This window comes from Muntiacus reevesi, chromosome 10 (assembly GCF_963930625.1).
Source record: "Muntiacus reevesi chromosome 10, mMunRee1.1, whole genome shotgun sequence".
NCBI classification, from domain to species: Eukaryota; Metazoa; Chordata; class Mammalia; order Artiodactyla; family Cervidae; genus Muntiacus; species Muntiacus reevesi.
In genome coordinates, this window is record NC_089258.1 from 41,240,901 (window position 1) to 41,257,061 (window position 16,161).

General features: G+C 51.9%; 1 protein-coding gene and 1 long non-coding RNA gene across 2 annotated transcripts in view; one reads left to right on the forward strand and one right to left on the reverse strand.

Moving 5' to 3' along the window:
• TRAPPC12 (trafficking protein particle complex subunit 12) overlaps positions 1-16,161 on the reverse strand; it is a 38,415-nt gene that overhangs the window by 17,135 nt on the left and 5,119 nt on the right. Inside the window, exons 2-4 of the mRNA XM_065947609.1 lie at positions 11,191-12,405; positions 5,877-5,993; positions 723-836 (exon numbers count right to left, since the gene is read on the reverse strand). Coding sequence (XP_065803681.1) covers positions 723-836; positions 5,877-5,993; positions 11,191-12,399 — 1,440 coding nt within the window. The 5' untranslated portion in view covers positions 12,400-12,405. The remainder of the gene's footprint in view (positions 1-722; positions 837-5,876; positions 5,994-11,190; positions 12,406-16,161) is intronic.
• LOC136176922 (uncharacterized) lies at positions 2,226-5,961 on the forward strand. The gene is made up of 3 exons (XR_010664648.1): positions 2,226-2,383; positions 3,932-4,014; positions 5,741-5,961. It is a non-coding gene; the product is annotated as an uncharacterized lncRNA (long non-coding RNA).

The window sequence follows — 16,161 nt, forward strand, 5'->3', positions numbered from 1 at the left end:
GGAGGCAGGGACCAGGATGGGAGCAGGGGGCGGGGCACAGCCAGCTCCACGCGGCTGGAACGCAGGGTCGCTTCCGGGAAACCACGGCCGCCAAGTGAGAAGGCAGGACCAGAGACGCTGGCAACTGCCGGGCCGCGGGAGTGACCCGAGTCAGCCTCCTCCCGCCGAAGGCAGAAACGAGGTTCAAAGGGACCACGCCGCAAGGGACCGCCCGGGGCGGGGCGGGGCCACAGGTCTGGGGGCGGGGCCACAGGTCTGGGGGCGGGGCCGGGCGCCTGGGGGCGGGGCCACGGGGGGGCTGCGGGGGGCGGGGGGCCGCCCAGGGTGGGTGGCAGGCAGCAGGACTCAGCGGTGCTGTCGGAGTGGCCGGGGAGAGCGCTGGACTGGGCCCATGGCAGCTGAAGCTGCGTCCGCTGAGGACCGCCCTGGCCGCGGGCATGGTCAGGGAGCGCGGTGCAGACGCTGCGCCCTGGGGCCTCGGAGCCCCTCACCGGCTGTCAAGGGACCCGGAGAACATGGGGGGATGGTCTGGCTGGGGAGGGGGTCCCGGGGGACGTCAGCATGAGAGACCGTGGCTGGGGCGGCGGGCACTGAGGACTTGGGCAGCTGCCCCCTCTCCTTGGAGGGCTTTCCTGCCGTTCAGAACCCTGCTACCCACACCTGAATGACTGAAGCCTTCGCTGTCCCCAGGTGACGGTGGCCCGGGGAGGACGCGGTCATACCTGCAGGGAGTCCGCCGTGTGGCTGGTTGGCAGCCCGCTCTTGCCGTAGCCTTGGCCATGGGCCGTGAGCAGCCGCCCGCACAGGTCCACCGCAGCCCGCCAGTTCTTGCAGCTCTGTAAGACACGGATGGTCACCAGAGGGTCACCGCAGGGACAGCCACCCTGGGGCCGGCCACCACGGGGATGGTCACCATGGGGCTGGTCACTAAGGGGCCGGTCACCACGGGGCCGGCCACCTTGGGGACGGTCACTATGGGCTTGCTGCTCAGATGCGCAGGCCTCACGGGCACCAAATGCAGACGCCCTTCAAGATGAGCCAAAGATAAACCCTTAAAATGTAACCACTGATAGAATCCCAGGAGCAAAACTCTTGTTGGAAAGCCCCACTCTGCCCCCAGACCCATCAGGCTGCTTCCTGTTTAGCAAGGTAACTCCATCTCATGATTTTTTGAAAATTAAACCACATCCAACATTTAATTTCAAGCTGTGCTGGATACCTTTATTTGTATCTAAGGTCTGCATGTGACCGTAAGTGGTTTTAAATACATTTTTAACACAATTCTGTGCTGCCAACATGAAACACGATCAGTGAGCTGCGCTGACACATCGTGGTCCAGGCCGTGTGTCCACACGCAGCTCCCTGTCAGGCCTGGACCCGCAGAAGCCCAGCCGAGGCGGCGCAGGGGCACAAGGACTCGGCCTCAGCTGCTCCTCTCTGCCCCTGAGGGACGCAAGAAGGAGGGCCACCAGGCCGACGGGAGGAGGAACACCACCAGAGGGACCGTCTGACCCCTGAAGAAGCTGAAGAGGACACTCACCGTGCGGTCCCCAAGGACAGGCACTGCCCGCTGCCCTCAGCGCACAGACCGGGCCTCGGGCTGCCTGCATGCTGGAGCGGGCGAACACTCACCCTGGCCCTGTTAACCTCAGGTCCAGAGAGGGAGCCGGACGTTAGCCTGCGGTGTTCTTTTTAAAGGATGCTCTGGGCATTCTGTGCTTGCAAAGTGCTTCTGGAACAAGAAGCTGAGGGCGCCAGGAGACTGAGTCCAGCCTCTGGGATCCTCAGCGAGAACTCACTTTTCTTCTTATGATGCAGTCAGCACCAGCTCCTTGAGTAGGAACCACCTTTCCTCGTCTTCCTGTGTGTGTGTGTGTCTGTGTCTCTGTGTACATGTGTCTGAGTGTGGGTACGTCTGTCTGTGTATTTGTGTGTGTCTCTGTGTGTGTGTCTGTGCACGCACACACACCCAGCATACCCAGTGCAGCTGGATCAGGAAGCATGCTGGTGCGGCCTTACTCCAAGCTCCATGGTGATCGGGCCATATGCCCTAATGCGCCCCACCTGACGCCTGGCCCTAGGTGCCCCAGGCTCCTCAGGGCTCCTCCTGACTCGACAATCAAGGCATAGGTGCCGAGTGACAGTCCACCACCGTGGGCGTCACCGCCACCCATTCACCTGCTGAAAGGCTCCTTGTGTGGGTGAGTGCTAGGTCGCTTCACTCGTGTCTGACTCTGTGACCCCCTGGACTGCACCCCCCAGGCTCCTCTGTCCATGGGATTCTCCAGGCAAGAGCACTGTAGTGGGTTGCCATTTCCTCCTCCAGGGGATCTTCTCAACCCAGAGATCCAACCTGCGTTTCTTACGTCTCCTGTAGTGGCAGGTAGGTTCTTTACCACTAGAGCCACCGAAAGGCACCTGGACTGCTTCCAATTTTTGGCCACAGCGGATCAGGGTGCTGTGAAGATATGTGTGGAACCTCTGAGTACAGGGCCAAGGTGGGGGGTGGTGGCGACTTATTCAGTCATCGGTTAAGAAGAAACTAACAGGAATATTAACACGTTTGCTTATTATCTTCAGTTAGGGAAGGAGCCACTTTTTAAAAGACTTACATTTACTTAAAAAAATGAGTATTAGGATAGCAGCTTTTTGCTTCATTTTTAATAATGGTCTGGTTTGAAATATAGAAAACACATTTTAATATAAAAATCATAGCAAGAAAAAAAAATCATAGGAAGAGCTGAAAGCTTTTCACATGGTACATTTTACCATTTTTAATCATTTATTCAGCTCAGTCGCTCAGTCATGTCCAACTCTTTGCTACCCCATGGACTGCAAAACGCCAGGCTTCCCTGTCCGTCACCAACTCCCGGAGCTTGCTCAAACTCACATCCATAGAGTCAGTGATGCCATCCAACCATCTCATCCTTTGTCGTCCCCTTCTCCTCCTACCTTCAATCCTTCCCAGTATCAGGTGGTCAAAGTATTGGAGTTTCAGCTTCTGCATCAGTCCTTCCAATGAATATTCAGGACTGATTTCCCTTATGATAGACTGGTTGGATCTCCTTGCAGTCCAAGGGACTCTCAAGAGTCTCCTTCAACACCACAGTTCAAAAGCATCAATTCTTCGGCACTCAGCTTTCTTTATGGTCCGACTCTCACATCCATACATGACTACTGGAAAAATCATAGCTTTGACTAGACATACCTTTGTTGGCAAAGTAATGTCTCTGCTCTTTAATATGCTGTCTAGGTTGGTCATAGCTTTTCTTCCAAGGAGCAAGTGTCTTTTAATTTCATGGCTGCAGTCATGGTCTGCAGTGGTTTTGGAGCCCAAGAAAATAAAGTCTGTCACTGTTTCCATTGTTTCCCCATCTATTTGCCATGAAGTGATGGGACCAGTTAATATGATCTTAGTTTTCTGAATGTTGAGTTTTAAGCCAACTTTTTCAGTCTCCTCTTTCACTTGCATCAAGAGGCTTTTTAGTTCCTCTTCTCTTTCTGCCATAAGGGTGGGGTCATCTGCATATCTGAGGTTATTGATACTTCTCCTGGCAATCTTGATTCCAGCTTGTGCTTCATTCAGTCCAGCATTTCTCATGATGTACTCTGCATATAAGTTAAATAAGCAGGGTGACAATATACAGCCTTGACGTACTCCTTTCCCGATTTGGAACCAGTCTGTTGTCCCACATCTAGTTCTAACTGTTGCTTCTTGACCTGCAGAGAGATTTCTCAGGAGGCAGGTCAGGTGGTCTGGTATTCCAGTCTCTTGAAGAATTTTCCAGTTTGTTGTGATCCACATAGTCAAAGGCTTTAGTGTAGTCAATGAAGCAGAAGTCGATGTTTTTATGGAACCCTCTTGCTTTTTCGATGATCCAACCAATGTTGTCAATTTGATCTCTCGTTCCTCTGCCTTTTCTAAATCCAGCTTGAGCATCTGGAAGTTCACGATTCATGTACTACTGAAGCCTGGCTTGGAGAATTTTGAGCATTACTTTGCTACCCTGTGAGGTGAGTGCAATTGTGTGGTAGTTTGAGAATTCTTTGGGATTGCCTTTCTTTGGGTTTGGAATGAAAACTGACCTTTCCCAGTCCTGTGGCCACTGCTGAGTTCCACGCCGCCTGCGTCTTTATGGTAACAACGCATTTCTCCAGAGGGTCTCCTGCTGTTTCCACCTCACTGTCTTCCAACCCCAGTTCCCCTTCCTGCCTGGTGGCCCACCTCCACTTTCATTCTGAGATATCAGAAGTGTTTGGTGAAAAAACTGGTTTTCAAAGCTAGAATTTAAATATACCATTGTAATCTTTAAGCACTGTGGAGGAAATCTTATGAAAATCTCTTCATTACTGTATATGACATGCAGAACTCTGATATCAAAGGTAGTTATATATGAGAAAAAAGATCTAAATTTCAAAATACTGTTTTTTTAAACTAGGAAATAGCATAGAGACTCTGTTGGAGAAGCTGAACATCCCCAACTTCCAGAAGAGGAGAAAAGCAGTCCAATAAAAATCACTCAAGTAACTAACAGTATGCACATAACTTTTCCCGCCTGCGACTCAAAGGCAATCATCACTGTTACATGTGACACCAGGGACGTGATTAAAACGTCCCTCTCCATGGGCGGCGACATTCATTTCCCCGTAAACGGCGATCTTGGAACAGTGACATTACTTAGGAAAATGTGCTGAGAAACTTTCCTAGTCTTAAAGATGAGCGCGATTATTTTAAGACGTAACTAAAATACCAGGGCCAGGTAATGGGCTTTCCTGAATACATTTCCCACCTTAAACAGGTCTCCTTGCTAGCACTGTTAATATAATTTTTACCAGCCTCAAGTATTATCAATGTATGAGAAAAAAATCAAACCAAACCGCATATACTTGACACCAAGAATAATAAAAAGACGTAACAAATTGGCCAGAGGATTAATGACCACGTCTGTGTGTGGGTTCGCGTGTCCCCTCCGAGCTCACAGTTACAAGTCACGCTTCAAATACAGCCGCCTGCTTGTGACGCTGCCGCACGGCAGGTTTTCAAGGCCACAGAAATGGAACGACAGCGGCCGCCCCCCAAGGCAGAGGGTCATTCCACCAGACGCACGCAGCCGCGCACACCATCACCGCCCACACGTGCGACTCCATGAACACGTGCCAGTGCAGACAGACTCACAGACACTCACAGACGCGCTCTCCTCTCTCCCTTTTAAAAACTGAGTATCCCCTCACCTTTCCTTCCCAAAGCTTCTCATTCATGGGAAGAGTTCTAGAATCACTTCAATGAAAGAAACCCAATGAAACATGTGGTCTACATTTACTAAGGAAAACCACTAAACTTCAGTGTAAAGATGTCAGCAAACCACCTAAGCATGTGTTCACCTGCGCCTTTGTAAGACATGAGAGATGCTGCGGGGCAGATGGCTCCCAGCGGCTCACGGGCCCCCGGAGCACTGCCCGCCCAGCTCAGGGTGCCTGCGGCCAGCCTCCCCTTCTGCTTCATGACACGGCTCAGCCCTGGCGTCTGCATTCACTCTGGTTAAGGAACAGAGAAAGGCTTCTGTGTGCGCTTCTGGGGAGTCTGCTAATTTAGTAACAAACCTTCTACAACAAGTGCAGAAAACAGAGTTCTTTCAGAAAATCAACATACGATCACTTCGCTCTAGTTATTTTGATGAAGCATATCTAATCAAAGTACATACTGTCTCACATGTTATATGTGATGCTCTCTGTTGCTCAGGACTGGTTATCAGATCCAACACAACTCCACTTCTGTGCAAGGGCTGAGCGTAAGACACTCAAAGGAATTGGCCCTCGGGAAAATATTACGAAGGGAGGAAGAACTTACACGGCACATCAAATACACTGTGACTTACGATGAGCTGCTTCAATCCGACCAAAGACTGTTCCACGGAGCTGGCGGTGAGCACTTGTCTCTTTGCTGCAGCTTTTTCACCCAGGAAGCGAAGCATTAAGTCCTTAACTGCATCTCCCTGGAAAGAATATAAGAGAAATATGTCAGGACAATAGAATGTTAATTAAACTCAGCTACCTGAAACTCACAGCTAACCAAAATTTCTCTTCTTTTCCCACTGGTGTATGGAGGCTAAAATGCGGATATGGTACAGCTGGGCTGCAACCAGCCAGACGCTCTAACACCCCGATTGCTGGTAAGATGCGGAGCTCAGAGCGGCTGTTTCTCCCGGAGAGGAGGTGGTAAGCCAGCAGTGGCAGTGCTGCGCTGGAGGGGGCCGGGGCTTGTGGGGCACGAGGTGCCGCCGCCCCTGGGAGGAGCATGGTGCACGGCGGGGCCCAGGCTAGGCGGGCAGGCCTGAGCCCTCTGCCCACAGCCCACACGGCAGCCCCCTGGCCTGGACCTCTGGGGGTCCCCAGGGCTCAGCCAGAGCAGTGAGCGGTGGCCTGAGCATCGCCTCCCCCAGGGGCCGCGTCACCCCAGCCCAAGGAGGGCCCTCTGTCGGGGGCAGCTACACCAGACTCTGCACAGGGGCTCCCGGCCCAGCCCTGCCTGCGCCCGGGGTGAGGCCGGGAGGGGGTGACCATCCGTGGCCCAGTGCCCAGGGAGAGCCCGGGGAGGCGTGGGGACAGACCGCCAACAGAGGGTGACGGAGGGCAGCCCGCAGCCCGCCCCTGCCCAGGGACCCCGGCTCCTTCCCGCCGTGCCGGGGAAGCAGGCGCACGGTGCCGCGGAGGCAAGGCTCCTCTCCGTGACTGCCCGCACGGTCGGCGTGGGTTGGGCACGCAGGAAGGCTGCCTCCTGCTGCTGAAGGAGGGCAGGGCACAGCCTGGCAGTGGGGTCCCGGGCCCTGAGCCTGGAGCTGAGGCCACGCTGCACCGCCTCCTCACGCGGGGCAAAGGCCTGGAAGCAGCAGGGTTAGTTTCTGCTTCCAGAGAATAAGGCGAAATAGCTCGTGCCAGGCCCCAGAAGGGGCTAACTGATCCAGGAGGGTAATCAGAGGGCAGAACAAGGAGAGCACGGGCACCCGGCCCCACAAAGCTCTGCACACAGGCGTCTCCGAGCAGACAAAGAGCTGTATCCGAGCAGAGGGCCTGCGAACCAGGGAAGGGCGGACTCACCCTTGAAGCCGCGGAGCAGGGAGGAGCAGTGTGAGTCCCCTGACCTTGCAGTGAGCCCACACTGCAGGCGCCTCCCGCCCTCTCGATTCTGCCACTTAATTAGCACAGGATGCTCGAGACAGGAGTGCCGTGGGGCTGACCAGCACTCGCCCCGAAAGCCCACAGACACGACAAAACGTTCCGACACGGACCGGCTCCTGCTGTACCGCTCGGCCCGAGCGGTTCTGATGCGGGGGCCCTAGCGCCTTGGCTGCGGACCCTCCATGGTCACCGGGGTGAGGGGAGTGGCCTCCTCCCTGGGATGTTTAGAGAGCTATATCCCTGCCCCTGGGGGGGACCCACCTAGAACCCCACAGACCCCTTCCACTCAGCAATCCCTCGGTGCGCCCAGGGCAGGGCTGAGGAAGACCACGTGAACGGGAGTCTGCGGCGGGCCCCCTGCATGCAGAGGACGGGGCTGCTACCCCCTGCAGTGTGTGGACGGCTTCAGCGGCGCCTTTGAGGTTTTAGTGGATGACGTCCACGTGAAACACAGTGGCTGAGTCCCGGGCACGGTGTGAACGCTACTGTCAGGGACGCCTGGTCACGGGCAGCAGGGCTGGAAGGGCAGCACCCGGGCATGACCAGGAAAGGGGCCCCGGCACCTGCCTGCTTCCGGGTGGGACTCCCATCACATCCACACAGTGGGGGCCGGGGGCGGGATCAGGGAGCAGAATCAGACCCCGGTGGAGGAGAGGCCCGGCCCTGTGTCTGGATCTTGGGTTCGCAGAGCCCCCTGCGAGGCCAGAGCGCCCCAAGGTGCCCCGCTGTCCCGTCACCCCTCACGGTTGGCACCGACTTGCTGCCAACTCTGGTCTGTGGATCCCCGTCCCCTTCCCTCCCCCCTCACTGAACAACCTCCAACTTCCATCCTTTCCTGGTTCTGAACATTTCTGAACAGTCATCTCCCCACAAACTGTCCATCCAGTTCTTCAAGAGTACAGGCCACCCAGACTCTGATCAGTTAGAAATGCAGACACTCCTCTTTGGAAGCTTCTGCGGTTGGATGAAGAGTTGCACGCTCACCTGAGCGGCCTCCACCTTAACTCACACTGCTCTAGGAGGTCACTTCACAAAGAAACAATGTAACGCTTCCCCTCTGCCCACATTTCATCCTTTAAGAAGGATGTTTAATTTGGTACCAACAGGTGAGCAATTTGGAAAAACTGCAAAGTGTTTTAGAAAGCTGATGCAGTGTTGCAACCGTGACAGTGGCGTGGGGAGGAACGTGTGAACAGGCAAATCCAACAAACGCCTGGCTGACATCTTAAAAGCCTTGCGTGCACAACGAGTTACCACACGTGCTGGACTGATCTAAGTCCTCTTGAAAATAAACACAGCATTTCTGGCGTAAACCACACAGCTTTTCTTTTCCGTTAAAAGGTCTTTGAAGAATAATACACGACTGAAGAGACACAGGTGAAGAAGCAACTGGCATGTTGGTTCCACGGGAAAGTCAAAGGCCTTTCAGGAACTATTCTGCATTCATATTTCAATTTACCACAAGGTTTCCAAAACAATCACTGTGGACTGCAAGAGGGATGGAAGACACTGCTTAAGGATTTAAAGGAAGCAGAAAGGACACACAGCGGCTCCTGGCTGGCCGCAGGGTGGGTCCTGTCCCAGCAGCGGGTGCCGGACCCTGGCTGACCCCCGAATGCCCTGCTTATTCCACGATCAGCCACGTGGAAGTGTCAGAGCTCCGAGGGGCCGTCACAGACCCCTTGCTTCTCACTGGCAGAAACGGCTTCCATGCTCGATTCAGTCTGGGTTCACCTAGCAGCAAGCATCGGCACTGTTTCTCAGCTCAGGAGTGACCGACCTGCCTCACGGAAGGGCGTCGCGGGGCGTTCAGCATCTCTGGCCCATGAGAGCACCGCACTCAGCCCACCCTCAGGCGACCCGAGGGAAGCAGCTCTGCGTGGCCCCAAACGCACCGAGGAGCCCTGGGCCCGGGACCGCCCCGCGGACCACGGGGTTAAGGCATCAATCCTGACCAACAAACGCCCCTGACATCCGAGCCCATAACTGGGATTCACTGAGGAGGCCGGGAAGGCAAATTCACGCCCAGTGCGTTCTGCTGGAGAGGGTGGGGAGGGCGCCCAGCACGGCGGCTGGTGGGCGGCGAGCCCCCAAGGAAGACGCGTCTCGTCAGCAGGCACCCCGAAGAGAGCACGCGCAGGACGTCCACATCTGCGGCCTCTCACGTCGGTGCCTCACAGAGACCTGGGTCAGGAAGATCCACTGGAGAGGGGCTAGGCTGCCCACTCCAATATTCCTGGGCTTCCCTGGCGGCTCAGCTGGTAAAGAATCCGCCCGCAATGCGGGAGACCCTGGTTTGATCCCTGGGTTGGGAAGATCCCCTGGAGAAGGGAAAGGCTACCCACTCCAGTATTCTGGCCTGGATAATTCCATGGACTGTGTAGTCCATGGGGTTGTAGAGAGACTCAGAGACTTTCACTCACACTCCCCAGAGAGACAGCCGGCCGAGCTCACCTCTCCAGAAGCTGTGCTGCTTCTCTGTAGGATCAGCCTCACGGGCCGGGGCTCCACCCCGCGTGGCTTTCTGACCCGGCCACGGCAGGGGAAGGGGAACGCCTGCCCCGGGAGGGGCCCCTTCAGTTCCCGGAGTGGACAGCGCGGGACGCGAGGCACAGACCCTGCAGATCCCACCCGACACACAGCCGAGCTCACCTCAGGTGGACGTGCACACACACCCACGGAAACGCTACCACGTAAGGCATGCTACGTGCCTTCCTGTATCTGGGCTTTCAAATTTAACAAATTATGAGTCCCATTAAATATTTTATTATAACATCATCTTTGTTTTTTCACAATAAATAAAAATACTTATTTGAATATAATGTTATTTTCGTGTGTGCATGTGTGCAAAGTCGCTTTAGGCATGTCCGACTCTTTGCAACCCCATGGATTATACCCCACCAGGCTGCTCTGTCCGTGGGATTTCCCAGGCAACAATACTGGAGTGGGCTGCCATGCCCTCCTCTAGGGAATCTTCTCGACCCAGGGATCGAACCTTACCTCTGTCTCCTGCATTGGCAGGCGGGTTCTTTACCTCTAGTGCCACCGACAAAGCCATAACAACATTTTTTCAGCCGAATATGTAAACATTCCACTGAAAAGACGAGATGTGGCAAATGTATTCAACTAACCTCCTGACAATGGAATCCCAGATGCTTTCAGATTCTTTCCAATTATAAACCTCGCTCTGATGGGCGTCCTGAAAGCTGGCTATTCATACACCAGTGAGATTCTTTCCTCATAAATAACTACTCAGGTGGGATTTCTGGGTCAAAGCATACGCACATTTGGACATGCATTTTAAAACTTAAGAAAGTTTATGACAAATTATCAGCCCCTCAGGGCTGCCTAAACTGGCTACTTCCTCGCATTCTAACAGACACGGAATAATTATAAATGACTCAGATGAGAAAGTGAAAATAACTTCATCTTCTTTGATGACTGGTAAGATTGAACTTTTTCATGCTGTTATTTACAATACATAGTATTTATTTTATGATTACATATTTATATATCTTGTGATTTATTGAGAGACCATCTGTTGTTTTTTTTTTTTCACCAAATCTGTAACAACTTTTTCTACATAAAGCACATTGCTTGCAACACATACACACTTTCCCACATCTAAAAGGAGAGGAAAGGGGATTTATCATCTATAGGAGCTCAGCTGTCATAATAAACTGACCACACAGTTTACAGCTTCTCTGGAGAGCTGTCCTACAGCTCCCTTGCTGGTAACTATTTCTAAGACTCTGATTAGCACCTTAAAGACCTTCGTTCAGAGAAATCAACAGGGTTCCAAATTACCTAGTGACGTCAGAGCAAACACTCTCATGATCAGAATCTTGGGACCTGCTGGAAAAAATCAGGATTCTTCAAAGCGCGACAGGCCTTTTCCGTGTGAACATACACGGAACAGAGACGGGGAGAAGCGAGGAGATATGGCCGGGGACCCTCCCGCCCGCTGAGCGCACCCACCGGCCCTCGGGCGCGCTGCAGGCCCTGCGCCCTCACCTGGATGTTGTCGAACTTGAGGCCGGGCATGGTGAGGTCTTCCTTGTCCACAAACACCGAGCCGTACTGCTGCGTGGCGACCGAGACCAGGACACTCCTGGTCGCCTCCCCGGGGATCCAGGCGTCGCTTCGCCGGTCCATCTCGCTCATGCTCAGGGCGGTGGCAAACGGGTCCTCGCTGCCGGCAAACACCGCCTGGATCTGTGAGAACGGCTTTGGGGACTGCGAGATCTCCAGAGGCGCCGTGGAGACACCCGACCCTGGCCTCTCCACCCCTGGGGAGGAGGCAGCGTCCACGGAACCTGGGGAGCTTCCTCCCACGGGGGTAGCGGCGAGCGAAGACAGGCTTTCCGGAAGGGAAGGGCTGGCGTTGGGGTTACTGACAGAGATGAAGGTGGAGGTTGTGAAGGAATCAAAGAAGTCCGAGGCCAAGGAGCTGCTGCCAGTCGGATCGCCGAAGAACTTGCTCAGGCTGGGGCTTGGCTGGACCGTCTGGGGCGGGGTCCTGGGGGCAGTCTCGCTGGTGCCGCTGAAGCTGGGGGATTTCACCATCTGGGACTCGAAGCCGTCACGCAGGGCTGGGGTGGGGGCGCCGGGGGGTGGCTGGCTAAAGATGGTGCACACGGGCACCGGCTCATCCTTGGGGGCTGGCTGCCGGGGGGACGCTCCTGACGGCAGCCCTGCCGCAGGCACCCGCTCAGCCCCCGGACCCGGGTCCTCTGCGCCCCTGTGTTCAAAGGCAGGGGGGTCTTCCACGTCGCCGTGCTCGGGGTCCTCTTTCAAGGAGGCTCTGCTGTCAGGGGTCACGTCCGAGACGTCCTGAGGCGTGTCCCCACCATCACTCTCACCGCCGTCACTCAGAGAGCCCAGCGTGCCCTCTTCTGCGCACGGCCCCAGTCTGTGATTGCCGCTGCCCTCGGCGGGCTCCCCCACGTCCTGCAGACACCCCAGGTCACCCGCGTCATCTTCGCTGTTGTTTGGGGAGTCGGAGATGAGCACGCTCTCCATCAGGGGCTCATCGAGCTTATCCGCGAAATTATTCGAGTCCTCGGATTCGAACTCGTCTCCACCGAGATCGATGGTCTCCTCGTGGTAAAGAAGCTGGCCCTGGTCTCCCTGAGGCCCCTGTGGAGCGATGCTCTGGGCTGGCCCCTGGGCGGGCGCGCTCTGCTCGGGCACGTGCTGGCCGGCTCCTTCGGCATTCTCCATGGCCACCTGAAACGGACAAAGGTACGTCAACCTCAGCAGCTTATATCTCGGTATTAGAATGGCTTTGTCTTATTGAAATTGTAGATGGCCTTGAACTTCTTCCCACAGGGCAACGCAGTAAGAGAAGACTCGTCACTAACCCATCATTATGTAGACTGGATCCTTACAGCAAGAAGCAATGACTTCAGCAACAATTAAAGAACCCCAAACTAAAGCTATGATTTTTCAAAATCTGACCTGTGAAGTAGGCAAGGACTTTTACAATTGACAGTTTTGGGGAATTTTTGGGACACTTACTTATTGATAAGGGAATGCAACCTTTCTCAAACACCCTCTTCCAACAACACAAGACACGACTCTACACGTGGACATCACCAGATGGTCAATATTGAAATCGAACTGATTATATTCCTTGTAGCCAGAGGTGGAAAAGTTCTATACAGTCAGTGAAAACAAGACCGGGAGCTGACTGTGGCTCAGGTCAAGAACTCCTTACTGTCAAATTAATACTTAAATTGAAGAAAGTAGGGAAAACCACTAGACCATTCAGGTATGACCTGAATCAAATCCCCTATGACTATACAGTGGAAGTGACAAATAGATTCAAGGGATTAGATCTGATAGAGTGCCTGAAGAACTATGGACAGAGGTTCATGACACTGTACAGAAGGCAAGTGATTAAGACCATCCCCAAGAAAAAGAAATGCAAAAAGGCAAAATGGTTGTCTGAGGAGGCCTTATAAATAGCTGAGAAAAGAAGCTCAAGGTAAAGGAGAAAAGGAAAGACATACCCATTGGAATGCAGAGAAATAGAGGAAAACAATAGAATGGGAAAGACTAGAGATCTCTTCTAGAAAATTAGAAATACCATGGGAACATTTTATACAAAGATGGGTTCGATAAAGGACAGAAATGGTAGGCACCTAACAGAAGCAGAAGATACTAAGAAGAGGTGGCAAGAATACACAGAAAACCTGTACAAAAAAGATCTTCATGACCCAGATAATCACGATGGTGTGATCACTCACCTAGAGCCAGACATCCTGGAATGTGAAGTCAAGTGGGCCTTAGGAAGCATCACTACGAACAAAGCTAGTGGAGGTGATGGAATTCCAGTTGAGCTATTTCAAATCCTAAAAAATGATGCTGTGAAAGTGCTGCACTCAATATGCCAGGAAATTTAGAAAACTTAGCAGTGGCCACAGGACTGGAAAAGGTCAGTTTTTATTCCAATCCCAAAGAAAGGCAATGCCAAAGAATGTTCAAACTACTTCATAATTGCACTCACCTCATACGCTAGCAAAGTAATGCTAAAATTCTCCAAGCCAGGCTTCAGCAATACGTGAACTGAGAACTTCCAGATGTTCAAACTGGATTTAGAAAAGGCAGAAAAACCAGAGATCAAATTGCCAACATCCACTGGATCATCAAAAAAGCAAGAGAGTTTCAGGAAAACATCTACTTCTGCTTTATTGACTATGCCAAAGGCTTTGACTGTGTGGATCACAACAAACTATGGAAAATTCTTCGAGATGGGAATACGAGACCACCTGACCTGTCTCCTGAGAAATGTCTATGCAGGTCAAGAAGCAACAGTTAGAACTGGACATGGAACAGACTGGTTCCAAACTGGGAAAGAAGTATGCCAAGGCTGTAAATTGTCACCTTGCTTATTTAACTTATATGAAGAGTACATCATGAGAAATGCAGGGCTGGATGAAGCATAAGCTGGAATCAAGATTGCTGGGAGAAATACCGATGACCTCAGATATGCAGATGACACCACCCTAATGGCAGAAAGTGAAGAAGAACTAAAGAGCCTCTTGAGGAAATTGAAAGAAGAGAGTGAAAAAGTTGGCTTAAAACTCAACATTCAGAAAACTAAGATCATGGCTTTTGGTCCCATCACTTCATGGAAAATTGATGGGGAAACAATGGAAACAGTGACAGACTATTTTTGGGGGGCTCCAAAATCACTGCAGATGGTGACTACAGCCATGAAATTAAAAGACACGTGCTCCTTGGAAGAAAAGCTATGACCAACCTAGACAGTATATTAAAAAGTAGAGGCGTTACTTTGCCAACAAAGGTATGTCTAGTCAAAGCTATGGTTTTTCCAGTAGTCATGTATGGATGTGAGAGTTGAACTATAAGGAAAGCTGAGCGCCGAAGAATTGATGCTTTTGAACTGTGGTGTTGGAAAAGACTCTTGAGAGTCCCTTGGCCTGCAAGGAGATTCAACCAGTCCATCCTAAAGGAGATCAATCCTGAGTATTCATTGGAAGGACTCATGCTGAAGCTGAAACTTCAATACTTTGGCCTCTTGATGCGAAGAGCTGACTCATTGGAAAAGACCGTGATACTGGAAAAGATTGAAACTGGGAGGAGAAGGGGATAGAGGATGAGATGGTTGGATGGCATCACTGACTTGATGGACATGAGTTTGAGCAAGTTCCGGGAGTTGGTGATGGATAGGGAGGCCTGGTGTGCTGCAGTCCATGGGGTTGCAAAGAGTCGGACACGACTGAGTGACTGAACTGAAGTGAGCCTTTCTGAATCGCTCGGCAAAGAATAAAACTCTCTGACAAGCAATTCCGTGTTTACCAACTCACTTAAAATATATTTTTAAAGAAAACACCATCTAAAAGAAAGAAAGTCAAGTAAAAAGGAACACTCAGTCTGTAACAATATTTTGATTCTCTTCAGTAAGTCTGTTTCCATCTCAATCTGACTTTGAAAACTAAAGTCCACCTCTTTTCTAGTGATACCATCTACACAGATGATGCCCCATCCAGAGTAAAAATTAAATTGTTTACCATAGTTTCTAAATAGAAACTACACCTTTGTTAGAAACCATTACCAGAGGTTGAAGTGTTGGGCGGAAAAGTCTTGCAAATCAGTAATCATTATCAGCTGAGTGCCACTGTGTCTGAGTTATTACCCTGCACTCCATGAAATGACAGAGGAAATGAAGTTAACTGCAACACACATGCCACCCCCCCGAGCCCCTGCCACGAAAGAAAGAGGGATCTAGGTGGAAGTGGGCAGTAATGAAAGCCCCACCTGTCTCCCAATTTCTTTCCCTAGAAAATCTTAGAAGGTTCTTGTCACTCTCTCTGACTCTTCTGAAGGCAAATTTTCTATAAGCCATTTTTATCAAACACTGAGTGATACAATATTTATAACCTGTGGCTGATATAATACCTCCTAACCCCCTTTTCAGACCTAATATTCTGAGATCTGTCATACTCTTGTTCTTCTTTCATTTTCCTCATGTATTTCCTCAAACAACATGTTAGATTTTTGCTTTTTACTTTAATTTCTCCTCCGCTTTTAACCTTGAGACTCATTCCTGTAAGCAGCATGAAGCTGTGATTCTTCATTTTTGCTGACGATGCTCTACTGTGTGATGGTTCCACAACCTAGCATCCCTTCTTTTTTTCTAGCCACCTCATGTGGCATGTGGAATCTTAGTTCCCTGACCAGGGATCGAACCTGCGCCCCATGTACTGGGAGCACAGAGTTTCAACCACTGGACTGCCAGGGGAGGTCCTGATATAGCTATTCTTCTTGAGGAGTGCTGCTCTGAATACTCCTGCACGTGCCTCCTGCTGCATGTGTGAAAGCGCACTCATATTATTAAAAGTGAAGCACGTGGGGGTGTCATGGAGAGTGCAATTCTTCTTCAGCTAACACTGCACTGTTTTACTAAGTCCATGTACCAATTCACACACCTGGTAGTGGTGTGTGTAAGTGTTCTTC